This window comes from Planococcus citri, chromosome 2 (genome assembly GCF_950023065.1).
Source record: "Planococcus citri chromosome 2, ihPlaCitr1.1, whole genome shotgun sequence".
In the NCBI taxonomy this organism is placed as follows: Eukaryota; Metazoa; Arthropoda; class Insecta; order Hemiptera; family Pseudococcidae; genus Planococcus; species Planococcus citri.
The window spans coordinates 81,834,473-81,856,551 of NC_088678.1; the positions used below are offsets into that span (position 1 = coordinate 81,834,473).

At 35.6% G+C, this 22,079-nt stretch overlaps 2 protein-coding genes across 3 annotated transcripts; one reads left to right on the top strand and one right to left on the bottom strand.

The window, feature by feature from the left end:
* Positions 1–16,889, top strand: RSG7 (Regulator of G-protein signaling 7). 2 transcript variants are annotated; one of them, XM_065353547.1, is made up of 12 exons: positions 2–537; positions 632–728; positions 866–916; positions 12,767–12,873; positions 12,962–13,013; positions 13,099–13,322; positions 13,456–13,700; positions 13,784–13,897; positions 13,992–14,117; positions 14,208–14,394; positions 15,913–16,005; positions 16,092–16,889. In XM_065353547.1, exons 1-12 carry the CDS (start codon positions 427–429, stop codon positions 16,170–16,172), a joined length of 1,488 nt encoding a protein of 495 aa, XP_065209619.1. In that variant the 5' UTR covers positions 2–426; the 3' UTR covers positions 16,173–16,889. The 2 variants fall into 2 exon arrangements, with proteins under 2 accessions (XP_065209620.1, XP_065209619.1); XM_065353548.1 differs by lacking the exon at positions 866–916 and having other exon boundaries at positions 1–537.
* Ccs (Copper chaperone for superoxide dismutase) lies at positions 16,885–22,042 on the bottom strand. The gene is made up of 6 exons (XM_065353549.1): positions 21,872–22,042; positions 21,569–21,779; positions 21,308–21,500; positions 21,168–21,234; positions 20,896–21,077; positions 16,885–17,182 (listed from the first exon to the last, which is right to left on the bottom strand). The coding sequence occupies exons 1-6, from the start codon at positions 21,881–21,883 to the stop codon at positions 17,047–17,049; spliced, it is 801 nt and encodes a 266-aa protein (XP_065209621.1). The 5' UTR covers positions 21,884–22,042; the 3' UTR covers positions 16,885–17,046.
* Positions 22,043–22,079: the final 37 nt, after the last annotated feature.

Below are 22,079 nucleotides of genomic sequence, written 5' to 3' on the forward strand. Positions count from 1 at the left end.
TTACGTGCAACACGAGAGGTTCGTGGTACAAACAGAACAGCTGAAAAAGCTCGGATGCGCGTGTGTGTGTGTGAGTGACTGAGTGTGTACTGTGTACGTGTGTGGTGTGGTGGCTTTGGCGCTTGCAAATTCAATTTCCATTCGTTGTGCTGACTCGCTGGCTCGCTGGCTGGCTGGCTCGCGTATTCGAAAAATAAACGGGGCGAGAGTGAAAAAAAATTCGAAAAATAACGCGACATACTCGCTACGGTGGTTTTTTTTAAAAACACGATAATAATGACGTAATCGAAGCGGTGTTTATTAATTAATTTTTTTACTCGAATCTAGAAAAAAAATAAGGGAAAAAACGCACGCGTATATAGTAATGCGAAATTTGAAATTTTACATAACTCCTTATAGCGAATGATATGCTGCTGATGAATCGGTATGGTCACTATGAGCTCAGATAAACCCGCATCGCGGAAATCGGAAGCCCATCATCATGCACTCGGCGCCACCACATCCGAATACTCGAGGCATTTCCTCATTTACCAAAAGGTAAGGCGCTACACGCAGCTAAATCGAGGCTTCAAAATTTACCTAACAATTTTATGAATTTTTTTCCACTTTTTTTTTCTCGCACCCCGATCAGATGGAGAAAATCATGGAAAGGATGCAAGATGAAAAAACCGGAGTACCTGTGAAAACGGTGAAAAGTTTTTTGAATAAAATTCCATCCGTGTTCACTGGTAATAAAAAAAATTAAAAATAAACCCGCTCGTGTACCCTAGTCCTCTATAATATATTAAATTACGTTCTCGTTAATTTTGGTGGTCAATTTCCCCCCGCTTTAATTACGGTTCGCTTTATGTTTGCCATGTCGTAGGTTCCGATCTGATAGTATGGATGATGAAAAACATGGATGTAGACGATCAGGGTAGGCAATAAATGATTTTTTTCATTTTGGATATTGCGCTGTTCGAAATGCCTACTGCTATTAGGTAATTTGTACTGGTTTTCTCGTTTTTCGTATTTTTCTTCTCGTCGCTCGTCGTCGCGTCATTCGAATCAACCGTTCTCCCAGTTCGAACGATCGTCGATTGCAAAAAACTAACCAAAAAAAGGATATATTTTTCAGAATTTTTAATTTTTATTTCGCTTATTTTTCATAGTTTTTATTTTGTTGAGGTTTTTCTCCTTTTTCGACTATTTTCGCGAGTATTTTGCTTGGAAGTTGATTTACATTAGTTATTTTTTGTATGTTTTTGAAAAATTTGGAATTTGGTTCTGATGGTTGGAAAATCTTGTGGTGAAAATTCTAGTCTCCTGATGATTTTTTTCTCGAACGTAGGATTCGCACGAAGTTTTTTGAACTGGACAAAGCTAGATCGAAAGAATGTGTAAAACATTATCACAAGCCAAAATTTCAAGTGCTGGAGTGTATTTTACGATTTTTGATGAATTTTTGAGAATAAAGTTTAGGCCAAAATTGAGGGAAAAAATCAAAATTTTACCAAAGTGACCGTAGAAAACTGAAATTTGAGGTATATCTTATTGTTGACTCGCCTACTCGATTGGAAACGGTTTCAAACTGTTTTGAGCAGTTTTGGACCCTCCAGCAGATTTTTGAAACTTGAATTTTCTACAATATTACTTCAAATGAAGCTGAAAATCGGACATGCATTTTGTACACTAATTTCAATACGCTATGAAGTCCACTGCAGATGGATTTCCAGTTGTTTTGAAGTCTCCAGCGGTGGTTTGGAAATTGCTGGAGCCTCGAGCAGATTTTCAATGCTAGAAATTCCCATAAAATGTTGCCAAACGAAGTTGGAAATCCAAAATTTGCTCAGCACTCCAATTTCAATTCGCTGTCAAGTTCACTGCGGGTGGGTTCGAGTCATTTTGGAGCCTCCAGCAACTTCTTGAGAATTTTTGGAGCCTCCGGTAGATTTTTGAATCTTGAAGTTTCCTCAAAATTTCATCAAATGCAGTTGGAAATTCGAAATTCACTCTGCAAACTAATTTCAATGCGTTATGAAGTGAACTGCAGGTGGATTTCAAGTCGTTTTAAGACTTCCAAATACTTTTTGAACCTTCGTGGCTTGTCCATCGATTTCATACGTCTTTGAAAATGTGATCCGCCTCCATTTGAGGTAGAAAGATAAAATTTTGGAGCTTCCAGCAGGTTTTCAAAAACTTCTGCTTTTCAAAAAATGCCTTAAAATCTGCCCGAATCAACTTTAGTACGTATCTAGACGTACTATGCGGAGTCAATTTTGGCTTTCCAACTCCATTTGATGGAATTTTGTAGAAATTTCAAGTTTCATAATCCACTGGAGGCTCCGGTAATTTCCAAAAATTCGCTGGAGGCTCCAAAACGACTCGAAATTTACCTGCAGTCGACTTCATAACGTATCGAGATTAGTTTACTGAATGAATTCGGCTTTCAAAAATCTACTGGAGGCTCCAAGAATTTTCAAAAAGACGCTGGAGGCTCCAAAACGACTTGAAATTTACCTGCAGTCGACTTCATAACGTATTGAAATTAGTTTACTGAATGAATTCGGGTTTCCAATTACATTGGAAATTTCAAGTTTCAAAAATCTACTGGAGGCTCCACGAATTTTCAAAAAGTCGCTGGAGGCTTCAGAATGACTTGAACCTGCATGTAGTTGATTTGATAGCGTGTTTAAATCGAAGTGCAGAGTGAATTTCGGATTTCTAACTCTGCTCGGTGAAGTCTTATGGAAGTTTTGAGCATTAAAAATCTGGTGGAGGCTCCAGTAGTTTCCAAAAAGTGGCTGGAGGCTCCAAGAAGGTTTATTTTACCCCATGCCCCGTAATTTTGATCTCCCAAGGACCGTTTTGGGGAGGGGGAGAGAGAATTCATACGCTTTTGATTTTTTTCAAAATGAAACAATTTGGAGAATTTAAGAATTATTTTGATTAAAAATTCAGTGCTGGTGCTTTTATGATATTTTTAGATACAAAGGACCTAGGCCAGAAGAGAATGGGCGAAGTGGGGGGGGGGTGGAATTGTGTTTGGAGCGTAAGGATTCCCTTCTCTTCATCAATCGTTCCAGATTGTAGTCAAAACTATTTTTGATTACGACAAACTTTCGTTGTTTAGAAAAAAAATTTGGGGTACATGAACCTTCCTTTTACCTCCATATAGGTCCCTTGGACTCAAAATCATTCTTTGGTGCTAGTTTTTCAATCATTTATTGGCTCTAGGATCAAAGAAGTAAACATTTTTTGATCTTTGGTGAATTTTAAAAAATCCAATTTAGGCCAAAAATGAAGGAAAAAAATCAAAATTTTACTAAATTAACCTATAAAGCTGAAATTTGAAATATACCCTATTTTTGACCTGTCAAATCGATTGGAAACGGTTTCAAACCGTTTTGAACAGTTCTGGAGCCTCCAGCAGATTTTTGAAACTTGAAATTTCCTTAAAATTTCATCAAATGATGTTGGAAATCCGAAATTCACGCTGCAATCCAACTTGAACACGTTGTTAAGTCAACTGCTGGTGGGTTCGAGTCATTTTGGAGCATCCAGCGACTTTTTTTAAATTTTCGAAGCCTCCTGTAGGATTTTGAAGCTTGAAATTTTCACAAAATTTCATCAAATGATGTTGGGAATCCGAAATTCTCGCTGCACTCCAACTTGAACACGTTGTTAAGTCGAATGCTGGTGGTTTTAAGTCATTTTGGAGCCTCCAGCGACTTTTTGAAAATTTTTGAAGCCTACAGTAGAATTTTGAAGCTTTAAATTTCTACAAAATTTCATCAAATGCAGTTAGAAAGCGGAAATACTCTCTGCAAAGTAATTTCAGAGTTACCAAAATTTACTGGAGGCTCCAGTAATTTCCAAAAAGTCGCTGGGGGCTCCGAAATCACTTAAACTCACCACTAGTAGACTTAATAACGTGTTTAAGTTGGAGGGAAGCGTGAATTTCGGATTTCCGACTTCATTTGATAAAAAGTGAAAATTTCAAGTTTCAAAAATTTACTGGAGGCCCCAAAACTACTCAAAACAGTTTGAAACCGTCGCTAATCGATTTGGCAAGTCGATAATGGGATATATCTCAAATTTTAGCTTTCTAGGTCAATTTGGTAAAATTTTGATTTTTTTTGTCATTTTTGGCCTTTTGATTTTACTCAAAAATTCGCCAAAAATTAAAAAATGCACTATAGCACTTGAAATTTTGACTGTTGATGAATTTTTGCTTTCTCTTTGGATCTAGCTTTGTCCAGTTTAAAAAATTTCGTGCGAGAAAAGAAAAGAATTTTTTTTGTAGAGCATCAATTTTGCCTAAATTTGAAATTTATGGGGCTCTAGTTACTGGAAGTTTAGAAAATGCAAAATTTGAAGAGCTCTGACATTTTTAGAAGTAAATTTTTCATCTCGGAGAAGGATGTAAAAGAAGGGAAGTAATGAGGTAAAATTTTTGCCACTGATTTTCAGACTGTATGAGAATCAAAATTCGTTGATTAGTTTCGACGAATTTGACTATGTTCAGGCAGATTCGTCGTGTTTTTCTTATCTGCTGGTACTCACCCTCTTGAGAGTTTTTTTTTTTTTTGAAATTCTTTTCAGTGTGAATTTTACTTTTGCTATTATTTTATTTTCATTTTTTAGTATACGTACATATTTGAAGTAGTTATTGGCAGCATTTTATGGTTGCTGATTGGTCTGAAGGGTATTATTCCCATATGTCAAATCAGCACGGTTGTGGGTTCAGGTAAACTACATACTTCAGGTCCTTTGATTTCGATCGATTTTTTGTGGATCCCTCACATTGAGAAAGAAAGAAAATCACCATCATTGGCCCTCCAAACCGAAGGAAATCTGTTTTCGGTGTATTGAAACTTATTGAGGCTAATTTCTAAAATTTCGAAATTCATAGTTGAACTTTGAAACCGCGATATTCAAAAGCTCTCCAAATTTTGGTGCTACTGTGTATAATTTAAAAATCTAAAGAGGAGAATTGGTACAATTTTATAAGAGTACAACAGAAAATATTTATTTAAAAACATTAAACAAAAACTTTGAGTTGATACTGATACCCCAACAAAGTATTTTTGAAGTGTAATATTTTTGGAAACACTGCAAAAAATGGAACAATTTTTTGTGATTTCTTACTATTTTTAGAATTATAGTTCTCTGAAAGTTCCTGTCATTTATTTCGAAGGGTAAATAGGGAGGGAGGTTTCCAAATATCGAGAGAAGATTATTTTCAATTTTTTGGATTTCCCCTTGAGCCCTAGAAATATGGTCTAGGAGCCTACCAAAGTTTTAAAAAAATCTCAAATTATGATCAGGAAAGACGTTGTTTGCCAAATTTTAGCTGCTAAATCTAATTTTCCAATTATGCCCATTTTTGGCCACATTTTAAAATTCGTGAGACGTTTACAGCACTGAATTTTTTCTCGTGAACTGCTCCGCAGTCGGCTCTAAACGAAAGAGAAATAGACTCGAATCTAATTTCGTTCGAGTACCTACCTATAATTTTTATAAAAAATTTGATGAGTAGTTATATTACCACGATGTAAACTGAGTACACTATAAACGATGGCGCAATAAAAGCGAGAATAATACTTACTTTAATGCAAACGTATAAAATTGCAAATAGCCATAAAGCTTATAACTATAGAGATTATCTGAACGACGACTTAAAAATAAAATTGCAAAGTACAATGCTGCCAATACTAATACCTATTCGTTTTTTTCTTCTTCTATTTTCAATAATCAGTGTGTGCAATATACCTACTTATACCTGCATTTGATTGTATTATAATGTGCATTATTGTGTGTGCGAAATGCGCATTTTATTTACCTATGTAGTTAAATGAGTGGAGTAGCGATAGGTATTTATAGTATTGAATTTTGAAAACGAATGGTTTTTTGATTTTCGGTTTCGACCATTAATCAAGTTGTGAATGGTAGATGGGTTTTGCGAATTTCTTTTTATTTTATGGTTACTTTAATTAGATACTTACGTGTACAATATCATTTTTACTAGTTATACTTACTTAAAAGAGTTTTGTGGTGTAAGTAAGAGGCTTCCACAGAAGTGCTTGATGTGTTTCAGTCAAAAATCATGTACAAAGTTAGGCCATTTTTCTATAAAAATTTAGAATATCGAATTGATTCGATTTTTTGAAATCAGCTTGACCCAAAACGTAGTAAAATGGTTTATATTTTGTTAAAGTTCGAAAAAATGAAAGGTCGCGATCTGCGTAGAGATTCGAAATTAAAGCAGTTGGGCATTCGAGAATAAACGATCTCGGATAATACATTATTTCAGTCTTCATTCAAAATAATAAATCAGCGTGTTTTTTTTTCTTTCTTCTTCGGTGGAGCGATATGCTGATATTTTGCGTAGGTTAAAAATTGAAAGAATTTTCGATGAATTTAAATATTTATAGATGCGATACCACTTGGAATCTTCTCTTCGGTTGACACATTAGCATAATCTATTTCGTTAAACGTCGTAAGGTCTAGAATAATGGTCCATATCTCTACTTTTCGTTTTGGTATATTACGAAATTGATAGAATTACGTTCTCGAATCGAGTCTTAGCTACTTGTACTGTTTTTATAAGTGGAAAAAAATGCTATACGTTATTTTTCGATGCCTGAAAAGTTTCAGGAAATAGGCTGCTTAAAAATGTTGCTATAATTTAATGAAATTGAAATGCTAATACCTAATTTTATATCTTTTTTGATTTTGCGGATTATACATTTTTTGAAGAACTTGTAAAATTGAGAAAAGTTTGGGAATTTCGCCATTCTGGAAAAGTCGATAAAATGTCGAGATAGTTTTCGGTGTTCACTCCAAATCCAACGTGAGGGAATTTTGTCACTAATTTGCACATAAGTTTATTGATAATTTGGAGAGGAGGTAGTGTTCTGCCATTAATTGCATAAAAAACTTGCTTTTTGCCAAAAATTTTCTGATCTTTCTTCTCGTCGAAAAAAATTTTTTTTTACCAAAAATATTTCCAATAATGCTACACATTTTAGCTAAAACCTGCTTAAAAAATCCTTCTTTTTTTCAAAAATCAGTCAGAAGCTTCGTTATTTACTTGCGCCAGAGGTGGTCATAATAAGTCCTGCCTCAATTTTGATATCAAATTGCCAAAATCTCGCATTTTTTCAAAAGCTGTTGGAAATTTCAATTTTTTTCTTCTCGGAATGTTTCGTTTTTTTCATCTAAATTGTCAACGTCTTAAGTACTTTTTACCAAAAATTGCAAATAAATCTCATTTTGCTATCAAAAATTTCAAAGAAGTTTCACTTTTTGCTGAATTAGTTATAAATACACTTTGCTTGAATTGTCAATGTCAAAGTCTCGTTTTCTGCTAAAAATCAATATGTATATTTCCAAAAATTGGTAACAGTTCTCAATTTTATGCTAAAATTAGTCTTAAAGTCTGAATTTTTACCCAAGCAAAATTACAAAATGAGCATTTGATTCAATTTTTTGATGAAAATTGCGACCAAGTGTAACTTTTGTTGATCATCATCGTCATCATTGATCTTTGACCCGGTGAGCTGTTCAGCCCATCTGGGAAAATGTAGAAGAATTGCTCGCCGATGTATCATCAAGTTTTTTCTTCCGTCTTCCTCTGCTCCTCCTGCCAGTTGGAGTGTACGCTTTGACTTTTCAAGGGGACCATTCATCAGGCATTCTATCAACGTGTTTTCGCAATTTCTGTCTGTAATCTTTCACTCGTCTAATGATTGGCTATGCTCCTAGCTCCTTCAGGATGTCTACGTTCCTTTTCCTATATTCTCATCTAGTATATCCCGCTGTGGCTTGCATGAATCTCATTTCCGCTGTGGTTACTCTGCTTTTTATATCCTTTCTCATTGTCCATGTTTCACTTCCATACAGCAGCATTGGTCTTGCCAGCGTATTGTAGATTCTTATTCGAGTTTTGGCTCTGACTTTTCTTGGAGGTATGACTCGGTTTATACAGTGGAGTCTCGATAACTTAAACTCCGTTAACTCGAAAACTCCGATAACTCGAAGCAAAGTCTGTTTCCCTTCAACTCTCCATAAGACTTAATGTAAAATTAACTTCTTTACCTCGAAGTAAAAAGTCCAAAAACTCCGATAACTCGAAGTAAAATTTTTGCAGGGCTTCAAACCCGTACCCGTACCCGAATACCCGAATACCCGAACAAAAATCCAACAATTTTGGTACCCAAACCCGTACCCGTACCCGAAAAATGAAATGAGGAATACCCGAACCTGTACCCATACCCGATAGAGACTATTTTGAACCCAAATACCCGAAAATACCCGATAGATCGGGTACAGTTCGGGTATTTCACCTAAAATACCCGAACCCGTACCCGTACCCGAACGTTTAAAATTTTCATACCCGTACCCGATACCCGTACCCAATTCTCTGAGAAATAAATCTGTACCCGTACCCGATACCCGTACCCGAAAACGTTTGGGTTTGAAGCCCTGAATTTTTGAAAAAGACAAGAAAAAACCTCTGTAAGTTGAACGTTGCCAACGTTTTGCCTCTATAACTCGAATTTCTAGTTGAAAACACTTGTAAATTTGAATCTCATTGATACAAAACTCTTTCACATTGACAAATCCGTTATCTTCAATGGTACCTATTGTACAATCTCATCCCATACTATACTTGTACATAGGTATAATACGTGTTTCCATTTCATTCTGGTAAAAAAAAAACACTCATCTAATTCAAAACTTCTCCAACTCGAAGTATACCAAAAATTAACCTCTATAACTCGAACTCCGATAACTCGAAAACTCCGATAACTCAAAGTCAACTCCTTCTCCCTTCAGCTTTGAGTTATCGAGACTCCACTGTAGCTCCGCTTACTCTCAGGAATAAACTGAACTTAAGTTGTGTGTCAACTTCTTCTTCATATGACAGCTCACATCCGAGATATTTAAAGCTCTTGACTTGTTCCACTGGCAGTCCATTTACAACGATTTTACTGTTTATTGGCTCTTTCCCCTCAAAGGCTATCACCTTTGTTTTTGACGACGAGATTCTCATTCCGTACTTATCAGCTACTTTCTTAAGGTTGTACATCGCTCTCTGCAAGTCATCTTCGTTGTCATCAGAGACCACCTGATCATCAGCAAACAACAGGGTATTGACATGGGTGTCGTTGATGTCTGGCCCTTTTGGCTTGGTTTTCAGCCATTCTTTAATCATGTCATCAAAGTAGATGTTGAACAGACTACATGACATTGGGCATCCCTGTCTTACTCCTCTTCCTATCTTCTTTGCTTCCGACATGTTTCCAGATCTTACTTTTATTACATTATCCGTGTATATTTCTTCAATTGGGCGTACTATTTGTTCATTCACTTCGATTTTCCTCAGGATTTCAAACAACTTCTTCCTTCCTACTTGATCATACACCTTCTCCAGATCAACAAAGCACATGTGGGTCTGTAGGTTATATTCTTGTGTCTTCTCCATCAGCAGCTTTGTTGCATATACCCCATCTATGCATGATCTTCCCTTTCGAAATACATTTTGGCATTCCTATATTATTGGCTCCGCATTGCTCTCAGTTCTTCTCACTAGCATCTTTGCAAGTATTTTGTAAGCAGCATTTAGTAGGCTAATTCCATGGTAGTTTCCTGGGTCATTTCGGTCTCCTTTTTTGAAAATGGGTATTACAATTGAATGCGTCACATTAAGAAGGTCATAATATAAAAAAAAAAAATGGTTTTTTCAAAACTCAAATTGAAGTTTTGGATCAATTTTACACTATGATGCAGGGAATTTTTTACTATTGGAGTTTTTTGCAACTGAAAGAGTAACTCTTCAACTAATGAAAACCAATGTTACCAATTCCGGAACACTGTGTATGTATTTACCACAACGCTCGCAAACAAGAGAGTTATAATGTTATATGTCCTTTTTATTGTGACAGATGTGAATTTTCTTTCAAAGCGCTATAGAAAAAGAACTGAGGACCACGTATTTTTTTTTTTTTTTTTTAAACGAAAGTTTACACCTAGATCTATTGATAGAAACCTTCAGGTAAGTATGCAGAAAAAGCAATATTTCCCTGAGAAAAATGTCATCAAAGTTGCGCCATTTTTTCGACAAAAATTTTGTTGTGAAAAATCAAAATCAATAAAAAGTTGCTGGAAAAGTCATGTTTTGTGTTTTTTTTTTGGACTTTGGTGACTTCAAACCTCTATATCTCGATGAGTTTTCAATATTGAGGAGTGGGGATGGTCTTATATGAAAGAGGAGATATCATATTTTAAGAATGTAAAGTCGCCGTAAAAAGGACATAAATAAGCGCGTGTGACCCTCCAACTGTGACGCATTCAATTGCAGTGCGGAAGTCTTCTGGTATGTTCACACCTGATAGTATTTTATTGTAGAAAGCTAGCAGTCTCTTCTTAATGGTTATTGTGGCATTCTTGAATAAGTCTGTTGGTAATTTATCACTGCCTGGGGCTTTTCCATTTCTAGAGCTCATCAAGGCTCCATCTAGCTCTTCCCAAGAGAATGGCCAATACTTGTTCTCCTCATGGTTTGCCCCTTCGATTTCATTGTTGGGATCACTCCATAGGTTTGCGTAGTATTTGACCATTTTTTGTCGACTGTATATAATGGACTAATAGTTCAGATCGGAGAAATGACGGCCACATTTTGGATGCAGAATCCTGGAAATGTTCTGCACATGCGCTAGTTTGCTAGTGTTGGTAAAGTAGTTGGTTGTGTTCTTGTGTTATGAGTTAGTTACGAGTGACGTCGACTGTGTAGCAACTGCAACGCTGAACCATCTCTCTCTCCACCAGCGCCTGACCAATCAGGACACTATAAACATCATGTTTGGCGCATGAGCAGAAGGTTTCCCGGATTCTGCATCCAAAATCTAGCCGTCACATTTTGCCTCATTTTCACGGCAGAAATATTTGTCCATTATGTACGGTCAACGCCATTTTTTCATAGTCTGGTGGGGCAATGTTGGCTCTGTGTACCCAGTGTTGTCAGTTTAAAACAGTACCGTATGTTTAAAACGTTTAAAACAGTGTTTTAAACGTCGAGAAAACAACAGACAGTGTTTAAAACAAAATTCTGTTTAAAATGGTTTTTTTTGTTTTAAACAAGTTTTTTTTTCAACTCCAATTTCCTAAAAAAAACACGTTTTTTTTTTCAATTTCTCGTTGAAAAAGTAGTGAAATTGAAGGAACTGAATTTTTAGATTTTCATTCTTCTTCCTATACTTTTTTTCAAAGGCAAATTTTGTGTTTTGATTTCAATTTTTCAACATTTCTTGAGCCTTATAGCTATTTTATGACGTCGCATCTTAAAAGTTGATGACTGAATAACTTAAGTATATTTGAAAAACTGAATCCAAAACTAATAAATTTGTGTTAAAAACGTGTTTAAAACACATTTTAAACATGTTTAAAACACGTTTAAAACACATGAGGATCCAGCAGTTTAAAACTCTGTTTTAAACAAAAAAAAACGTTTGTTTTGTCTTTTTAAAAAAAAAACGTTTTTTTCCAACACTATGTGTACCTCATCTTCCGATATTCTTTTGATTATTTTGTTCACTTTTGGTTTCAGTTTATAATGTATCCCTCTCCATGTTGGCCACAAACCTTTTATATTGTTGCTGTTGTGTTTCTCTTGTCTTTTTTGTCTTGTGGCACTGCTCCTTTGTAGCTGATAATTTTTGAAAAGACTTGCTTTTTACAAAAATTGTTGAATCTTGATCGAATTATTTTTTTGGTCCTTTTTTTGCATTTAAATGTTTTGCTCGCATTTTGTGACATTTTTGGTTATTTTTTGAGTACTTTTTTGAGATTTTTTGGTTACTAACGTTACATTTTTTGGGGAATACATTAGAAGGTACGAGCCCTAGGAATCCCAGCTGGTCTAAAAAATTTTGAAGTTAAAAAAAACGTACAAAAAGACATCAGCTTTCAAAATTTTAGGTGCTAAAATGCATTTTTCGATTTCTGGCAAATTTTTGAAAATCAAATTTGGGCCAAAAATGAAAAAAAATAAAAATTTTACCAAATTGGTATAGAAAGCTGAAATTTGGCATATGCCCTATTTTGGATCCCCTGGATCAATTGGAAGTGGTTTAAACCCATTTTGAGCAGTTCTGGAGCCTCCAGCTGATTTTTGAAACTTGAAATTCTCAAGAAATTTTACCCATGAAGTTAAAAAGAGATACAATTTACTGCATACCTCAACTTCAACATGCTGAATAGACTGAATGTGGTTTCAAGCCGTTCTGGGAACCTTTAGCCGTATTTTGAAGATTCCAGAATACCTATCAAAAGGTGTCATAAAAACAGCCCAAAATAATTTAAGCTGGTGTGTAATCGGCCATATGGGTTACTAACTACAGCACAATCGCATCGAATTAGTTGATTTGGACTGTTTTTATGGCATTTTTTTGGCAACCAGAATTTTCAAAAGTGTAGCTGAAGGCTTCAGAACTGTTTGAAACCGTATCCAATCGACTAAGTAAGTAGGTACGTTGAATCTTGAGTACAAAGTAAAGTTTATCTTTCCAATTCGATTGAGTATATTTGTAGAAATTTCGTTTTGGAAATTTTGAGTGACTGAGATTGATCGAGAGATTTGTTTGCATGGGTAATTAAAGTCAATCTAGAGTCTCTGTCTCTTGCTAGCACCATAAAACGTACATTGAAATGTAAAATTCGCATTTTTACGCTCAGTTGCAAACATTTTAAATAATAATTTTTTATTTATTCTTTTCAACAGTTGAAGCCCTCCATCTAGCTCAACTCTTAGCATCTCATGGGTACCTTTTTCCGATCGATGATCACACGTTGACTGTGAAGAATGATAACACGTTCTATAGATTTCAAGTAATTGGAATAATTTTTCTGCGAAAAATGATTTCGAAGTTCGATATCGTTTAAAAATTGTAAAACTTGAACATTCGTTTGTTTTCAGACTCCTTATTTTTGGCCGTCTAATAATTCCGAGCCTGAAAACACGGATTATGGTAAAATAATTATTATCAATGTTATTTTTATATTATATCGAGTACTACCAGGTAAATTAATAATGAAAAAAATCTATTCACACAGCTGTATACCTTTGCAAGAGAACGATGCTTAATAAAAATAAATTGAATCTGAGCGATTTCGAGGCAGAAAATTTCTCACGTTTGCAAAAGATGTTCACTCGTAAATGGGAATTCATCTACATGCAAGCCGAAGCTCAAAGTAAAGTTGATAAGAAAAGAGAAAAAATGGAGCGAAAGATACTCGAAAGCCAAGAACGGGCTTTCTGGGACGTGCACAGACCAATGGTACGTATATAAAAGTCTGAAATCAGCGCAGAAAAATATAAATTACACGTAGCCCCAGCCGTATACCTAGTAGAGTAGAGAGAAAAAAAAATTGATATTAAATTGAGCGGAAATTGCGCCTATTTTATTACAGCCGGGTTGTGTGAATACGACGGAAATAGATATTCGAAAGGCTCGTGTTAAACATAAAGTGAAACCTTCGGCTTTACGCTGTCCGGCATTTTGTTCTCATGATTCTTCCATGCCCATTATCATTAATACAGAAGTTGCATCGCAATCGCATTTGAAAACCTCGATGGAAAGTTTAAAAAAAGAAATAACCGTTTTAAAAGTACGTTTAGAGCGGAGAAATATCAAATTATCTAAAATAGCCGAAACGTGAGTACCTGTATTTTTTCGTCGATTGATTTTACAGTATTTTTTGCTGTAGGTTTCTTAATTCTTTTTAAAATTTATTTTAGGTATATTCAATATTTCGAACAATACGTCGAATACGATTCTTTTTTCACCTCGCCCGAGTATCCTAATCCTTGGTTAACTGATAATTCTGATTTATGGGATCAGGAATCGTCGTCGTAAGTGAATTATACCTACTACATATAAGTTGATTACCTATGGGTAAGAGAGGTAGGTACATAAAAATGTAATTGGAATTAATTCAAATGTTAGGAAAGAAGCTTCGGTACGTCGTGTGAAAAGATGGGCTTTCGCTTTACAAGAAGTTTTAGCTGATCCTCTGGGTAAACAACACTTTATGAAATTTCTCGAGAAGGAGTTTAGCAGCGAAAATTTAAAGTAAGATTTCTTCTGCGATTTTGTACCTACTTTTTACCCAATACCCATTTTGTGTAAAACTTTGTCTATTTATCTGGAATTATTTCGTAGATTTTGGGACGCTGTTCAAAATATGAAATCGTTACCATTATCGAAAGTGAAATCGGCTGCTGATGAAATCTGGACCGAGTATTTATCGTCAGATGCCAGTTGTCCAATAAATGTTGATTCGCAGTCACACGAATTGAGTAAAAAGAACATGGAGAAGCCAGATAGATGGACTTTTGATATTGCGGCTGTGAGCATTTTTTTTTAATTTCATATTTGTGTATTTTTGGTGGTAGGTAAATCGTGGGGTGTTTAAATTGGTTTCAAAAATCGCTCTAAAAATGGTGAAAAAGTTTGTAACGTAGTTATTGAGGGTCAATGACCTTTTGAGTTTAGATCTTACGAGACTAGACGGCAAGTAGACAGGTACTTATTTTAGTGACCTTAAAAATCTAGACACACGAGTCAATGACCTTAAGAGGACATCATGTCACATAGAGATGAGCTTGAGAAAACATATAGAGGGTCAATGACCCCTATGAGACCAGACAGACGATTTTGAGAGGCTAGAAAGGTATGCCAGTGACCTTACGAGTCCAGATACACGGGTCAATGACCCTAAGAGTTCAGACAGTCACACAGATAACCTTGAAAAGTCCATTATAATGGGTCAATGACCTTAGGGGCCAGTCAAGGAAGCAGACATACAGACAGACAAGCTTGATAGATTATACAAATATGTCAGTGACCTTCAGAGTTCAGATATACGGGTCAATGACCTTGAAAGGTCAGACAAGAGTCATTCCATGTCAACTCAATAAAAAAACGCGATTTTGAAAATCATGTCTTTCGATTTCGTTCAAATTTTTTTTACAATATATACCCACCGAGTAAGTAAGAACCCCGCAATTAGTTTGGTCCCAGCCCCCTCCTGGGGGGGGGGCTCCCGTTATTTTCACATTGTCTCGAGGTACTCAACTTCAGCAGCCCATTCCTCCAAAACTATGATACTTTGATCAAAACTGATTTCACAGTTCGAAGGGCATTGCATTTAGAACTTTTTAAGCATTTTGAAATTTTCAAAAGTTGAAAGCTGAACTTTCAAAGGCACGTGAACTTGAGAAGTTACCGGAGGGGTCAATGACTTCAAGAGACCGGACACACGGGTCAACGACCTTAAAGTTGAAGGAGCTATGATTGACTGAAATTTTCAAAAGTCTGTAGTGCTGTAATTTCATTCATACTGAAAATATGAACAGAACCCTTTTTGAAGAATTTAAAATTGACTGCGCTTAAACGCCTTAAAAATTTAAATGTGCATCAAATTTTGCATTTTTCAATAATTTTTCAAAAATTCTGTTCACTTGTGATGGAGAAGGATGAAGAGGGGTTGAAAAGCAAACCCTCTGAAAAACTCATTTAGAACCTCGTAAGTTTTGAATTCCTATCAATTTGGTTCCTAGTTCGACTTTTTTTTACCTTTTTCATCCCCTTTCACTTCTTCCTGGAAATTTGGACCTTCGCGAATTTTGAGTCAAGGTTTTAAAAAAAGTTAAATTCTATTTCAAAGTACAATTCTAACCTAAAAATTTACAAAGATGATTAATTGATTACGTATTCTGAAAAAGTCTTCGGAAATTTGAAATGAAATGTCCTGAGAATGATTTTTGGTGATGGTTTACACTCTTGAAGTCTCCATAGAGTTATACGTTAGCATCATCTGATTTTTACGAAATTAACTAATCACGAATTAATATTTTTATTTCAGGCTCACGTGTATCATCTAATGAAAAGTGATAGTTATCCTCGTTATATCCGATCCGAAATGTACAAGGAATTTCTGAACGGATCGAAGAAAAAAGTAAGTTGAGAATAACAAAAGGTAATATTTGTATTTTTATTCAATGCGAGGTATTGCTAACGAGAAGCGTATGAATTTTTGCCAAGGCGTCAGTCAAAGGGATCAGATCGATTGTGTCATTTTCATCTGTAAAAAAGGAGCCTTCCATGACATCAGTATTGGAATAATAAAAACAAAGCAATCAAACAAACCACATCGTCTAAATGATGAAAATATAACGAAGAAATTTCACATACAAAATACAACTAAAACCTCCAATAACAGTATCCCTAAACTTATTCAATTCGCAACACGAACGAAGGAAGAAAAAAAATGGAAATAGGTACTTCATGATCCTGGACCTGGATCGTAAAGTGATGAAAATAAACCAATGTTACCGATGAGGCAATTTCGAATTCGATACACCAAATTTACCATAATTATTTTGTGCATTTACTCGATTTAAAAAAAAAAAAAAAGAATTTAATACGAATGCTTCATGAAAAATAATGCTGTTTTGAGATGAAATTCTTGTCAATTTTGCGACTGCTCTTCCAAACCACTGTAGTTTTACGATTATTGATCGATGATTCGGGTTTCGAATTCGATGGACCCCTCCCTCCCCCCGCAATTAGTTTATCGTTGTAGTAGTTTTAGCCAACTAATTAGCAAATGCGTAGGAAATGTTGACCTCCTTTTTTTTTGTTTTGTTTCGTTGAATTTCACGAAAGAATTTCATCGTGGTTTTATTGTTTTTTTCCTCTTTTTTTTGTTAACAATTTTTTTTTTCAAAATGCTTTCTATGTGAATTTTTTTTTGAATTTTAATTAGGGTAATGATGAATATGCATTGTTGAAAAATGTTGTACTTTACTTTGTATTTTAAATAAAAATAATACAATTAGAGATGCGAAAAATTTTAATGTTACCGGATAACTACCCCCTGAGTGAATACAATACAATATAAAATACCTACACGAACGTGTAAAATCACAGATACAACTTTAATTTAAGTAACTGGGCCCACATTTGGAATAATTAAGAGGTTGATTTTATGGTATGTTTATAAACGATTCCTTCTGCCTGGTCCGGCTAGTGGTTTATTTCTTTCGTCCCACAAAGATACTCCGTCACAAGCGCATATTCTTTTGGTGTTTTCGAATAAACCAGCTGAACGAGCTATGATACCGCAGCCCAATCTGGAATTTGAAAATGGTAGTTTTTAGGAATTTTCTGAATAAGGACTTTTTCATTCGAACGAAAAGAAGTTCGATCGAAAGAGCGAAATTCATTCGTGGATTTTTGGTGAATTTTGGAAATGTAAAAAATGAAAAAAAAAAAAACTGTTTTAGGGGCAATTTTTGTTCATTTTACGAATATTTTTTGAGCCGAATCTCTTCCTAACAAGGGAATCTCTTGAGGTGTCACACTCCAATTTGAACGGGACCGCGATTTTTGGAAAGAGCATAGTCTAAAACCCCCAAAACCAAATTTTCAGCTACCCAAAGTTCATTTTTCAATTTTTGGCGAACGTTTGAAAATTCAAAATTGACTGTTTTTGGCGATTTATGCTTTTTTTAAAAAGTACGTACTTGATCAGTAAAAATGGCCAAAATAAGTCCCAAAACTAATATTAATTACCCAAATCCAAATTTTACTATTTCCAGCCATTCTGGAGCCTCCAGCGCGATTTTTCCCTTTCTCCAGAATTTTGAATTAATGAATTTGCTCCAGAAGGCGTGAATATGAAGTTGGGCAGCTAAAAATCCAGTTGTACATATTAGGAACACTCGACCTGTTCAACGAGTTCATCCACATTTGAGCTGATTTTGAGAGTGACACCTCAAGACTGGTTTTTTGAGCAACTTTTTTCAAAATTAAAAAATCAAAAAAATCAAAAGTTTTCTGTTTGTGTGGAAATTTTTGAAATTTGCGCGAGTTCATAACTCCCCCCCTCTCATTCCAAATTTCACAATTTCCAGCCATTCTGGAGCTTCCAGCACGATTTTCAATTTCTCCAGAATTTTGAATTTGCTCCAGAAGGCGTGAATATGAAGTTGGGCAGCTAAAAATCGAATTGTGTATTATACTAGACTTGTTTAACGAGTTCATCTACATTTTGAGCTCATTTTAGAAGTGACACCTCAAGAGTGGTTTTTTGAGGTATCACTCTCGCTCCAAAACGGCTGGAAATGGTAGAATTTGCGCTCCGGGGGTTAGTTTTCAAAGAAATACAGCGATTCGCGCAAATTTCAAAAATTTCCACACAAACAGGAAACTTTTGATTTTTTGGGTTTTTTAATTTTGAAAAAAGCTGGTCAAAAAACCAATCCTTGAGGTGTCACTCTCAAAATCGGCTCAAATGTAGATAAATTCGTTAAACAGGTCGTGGGTAAAATACAACTCGATTTTCAGCCGCCCAACTTCATATTCACGCCTTCTGGAGCAAATTCAAAATTCTGGAGAAATTGAAAATCACGCTGGAGGCTACAGAATGGCTGGAAATGGTGAAATTTGGTTTTCGGGGGTTAGTAATGGACAAAATACAGCCATTCGCGCAAATTTCAAAAATTTCCACACAAACAGGAAACTTTTATTTTTTGGATTTTTCAATTTTGAAAAAAGCTGGTCAAAAAACCACACAGGAGGTGTCACTTTCAAAATCGGTTTAAATGTAGATAAACTCGTTGAACAGGTCGAGTATAATACACAACTCGATTTTCAGCTGCCCAACTTCATATTTACGCCTTCTGGAGCAAATTCAAAATCCTGGAGAAATTGAAAATCGCGCTGGAGGCTCCAGAATGGCTGGAAATGGTGAAATTTGGATTTTGGGGGGTTAGTTATGGACAAAATACAGCGATTCCCGCAAATTTCAAAAATTTCCACACAAACAGGAAACTTTTGATTTTTTGGATTTTTCAATTTTGAAAAAATCTGGTCAAAAAACCACTCTACTTTCAAAATCGGTTTATATGTAGATAAACTCGTTAAACGGGTCGAGTATAATACACAACTCGATTTTCAGCTACCCAACTTCATATTTACGCCTTCTGGAGCAAATTCAAAATTCTGGAGAAATTGAAAATCGCGCTGGAAGCTCCAGAATGGCTGGAAATTGTGAAATTTTGATTTGGGAGGGTAGTTATGAACAAAATACAGCGATTCGCGCAAATTTCAAAAATTTCCTCACAAACAGGAAACTTTTGTTTTTTTGGATTTTTTAATTTTGAAAAAAGCTGGTCAAAAAAACACTCCTGAGGTGTCACTCTCAAAATCGGCTCAAATGTGGATAAACTCGTTAAACAGGTCGAGCGTAATATACAACTCGAATTTTAGCTGCCCAACTTCGTATTCACGCCTTCTGGAACAAATTTAAAATTCTGGAGAAATTGAAAATCGCGCTGGAAGCTCCAAAATGGCTGGAAATTGTGAAATTTTGATTTGGGAGGTTAGTTATGAACAAAATACAGCGATTCGCGCAAATTTCAAAAATTTCCTCACAAACGGTAAAATTTTGATTTTTTGATTTTTCAATTTTGAAAAAAGCTGGTCAAAAAACCAGTCTTGACTTGAGGTGTCACTTCCAAAATCGGCTCAAATGTGGATAAACTCGTAGAACAGGTCGAGGGTAATATACAACTCGATTTTTAGCTGCCCAACTTCATATTTACACCTTCTGGAGCAAATTCAAAATTCTGGAGAAATTGAAAAATCGCGCTGGAGGCTCCAGAATGCTTGGAAATTGTGAAATTTGGATTTTGGGGGGTTAGTTTTGGGCAATGTACAGCGATTCGCGTGAATTTCAAAAATTACTACATAAACGGTTATATCTTTTGATTTTTTTATTTTGAAAAAAGCTGGTCAAAAAACCACTTTTGAGTGTCACACTCAAAATCGGCTCAAATGTGGATAAACTCGTTAAACAGGTCGAGTATAATACACAACTCGATTTTTAGCTGCCCAACTTCATATTCACGCCTTCTGGAGCAAATTCAAAATTCTGGAGAAATTGAAAATCGTGCTGGAAGCTCCAGAACGGCTGGAAATTGTGAAATTTTGATTGGGGGGGGGGGGGGTAGTTATGAACTCGCGCAAATTTCAAAAATTTCCACACAAACAGAAAACTTTTGATTTTTTGGATTTTTTAATTTTGAAAAAAGTTGCTCAAAAAACCAGTCTTGAGGTGTCACTCTCAAAATCAGCTCAAATGTGGATGAACTCGTTGAACAGGTCGAGTGTAATATATGTACAACTGGATTTTTAGCTGCCCAACTTCATATTCACGCCTTCTGGAGCAAATTTAAAATCCTGGAGAAATATAAAAATCCCGCTGGTGGCTCCAGAATGGCTGGAAATAGTGAAATTTGGATTTGGGTAATTAATATTAGGTTTGGGACTTATTTTGGGCATTTCTACTGATCAAGTACGTACTTTTGAAAAAAAGCATAAATCGCCAAAAACAGTCAATTTTGAATTTTCAAACGTTCGCCAAAAATCGAAAAATGAACTTGGGTAACTGAAAATTTGGTTTTGGAGGTTTGAGACTATGCTCTTTCCAAAAATCGCGGTCCCGTTCAAATCGGAGTGTGACACCTCAAGAGGTTCCCTTGTAAGTAATTTGAAATTTTTGAAGAAAATCAACAAATTGCTGAAGGTTCCAAAATGGCTCTTAACTACTAGATGTGTGAAAAATGAATCGAAGGAATTAATCACACAGGTTTACTTCGCTCAGTAAAATTCATATTTTCCGAAAAAGTTCAGAAATCGTCCTTAAAATGGCTTTTCGGTATTTTTTTAATTTTCAAAAATTCGCCAAATGATTTTCGTGGCTTAGAATTTTGGTGATGACGAGGGTTTTACATGATGTTTCGATCTAACGTGGTTTACTTCTTGAAGTTGTGCTAGATACCTTTTTCCAGAATTTCCATCGATGGTCGATTGTAGATTGGGACCTTTACCGAGATCATCTTTGTCTTCAGTTACAACAACTGTTCTACCAACTACATCCCAAACTTTCAAAACGTTATCTACGAATCTGAATTGTGCTCTTCCGTCGTTATCTACTTGGATGTTTCCCAAATCACCGGTGTGCTACACAGAACATCGATAGAAAAATAATGGTGAAAATGATAACGTTGAATATTGAATTCGATACGAGTACGAAGTTGAAAATCAACATACCCTGAAATTGGGATCATTATCAGGAGCTCCGTGTGGAGTATCAGTCTTCTTAAAGTGATCACCGACGCTATAAAAATATTTCCAAGTCTTAGTGAAACGATATAATTGTTATATTACAATCGTAGTATAAAGTAACTGACTTGTTACAACCGTCTGAAATGTCACCGAATTCGTGAACATGTAATCCGTGTAAACCAGGACTTAATCCATCGATCGTACCGTCTACAATACATTCGTTTTCATTAGCTTGGATGAATCGAACGACTCCTTGTACTTGGCCCAAACCGTAACCACATTCTCCTCCCACCATGGCAACTGCTGCTTGAAGACTTCCTATAATCGGATCAGATATTCAGTGGTCATTTTAAAAGTCAAGGATCGTTTATCGGCGAGTAAATTACCTGTTTCGGTACCACCGTATCCTTTTATCACAGCTCTCTGACCGGTCGATTCGAGCTTCTCTTGAAGTATAGATACTGGTAACGAGGATTTGATCACAACCGTACTAGTTCCGGGGAAAATACGTATATCGTCTACGCCGGCTGTATCACCCAAGCATGATTTTATTTTCTCAGGCATCTCATCTCCGCTCATTTCAACGGCGAATTCAATCTGTGGTAGAGTAAAAGATTTCAAAATAATGTACCTAATCGAAAAGTAGTTCGTAGAAAAGCTTGGTAAATGGTAAATTGATTTGTACTCACGTTGGTTGACATGTTCACAGTTCGCGGGGTTATTTTACTGGAAATTAATGCTACGGATTTTCAATATTTCTGGCCAAGTTTTGGTCAGGAGAAAATGGACATGTTTTGAAAATTTAGAAGATCAAATAATTTACGAAACTGCTTCGATTTTTCGAAATTTCGAAGTCCAAAGTTCAACTTTTGACAGACAATTCGCTGTTGTTATCAG

Coding starts and splice junctions, on each gene's coding strand:
- RSG7 (XM_065353547.1), top strand. CDS start 427: ATGGTCACTATGAGCTCAGATAAACCCGCATCGCGGAAATCGGAAGCC. Junction 538..631: donor ATTTCCTCATTTACCAAAAG/GTAAGGCGCTAC, acceptor CACCCCGATCAG/ATGGAGAAAATCATGGAAAG. Junction 917..12,766: donor CATGGATGTAGACGATCAGG/GTAGGCAATAAA, acceptor TCTTTTCAACAG/TTGAAGCCCTCCATCTAGCT.
- Ccs (XM_065353549.1), bottom strand. Junction 21,235..21,307: donor ATTTCAGACGGTTGTAACAA/GTCAGTTACTTT, acceptor ATATTTTTATAG/CGTCGGTGATCACTTTAAGA. Junction 21,078..21,167: donor ATAATGATCCCAATTTCAGG/GTATGTTGATTT, acceptor TGTTCTGTGTAG/CACACCGGTGATTTGGGAAA.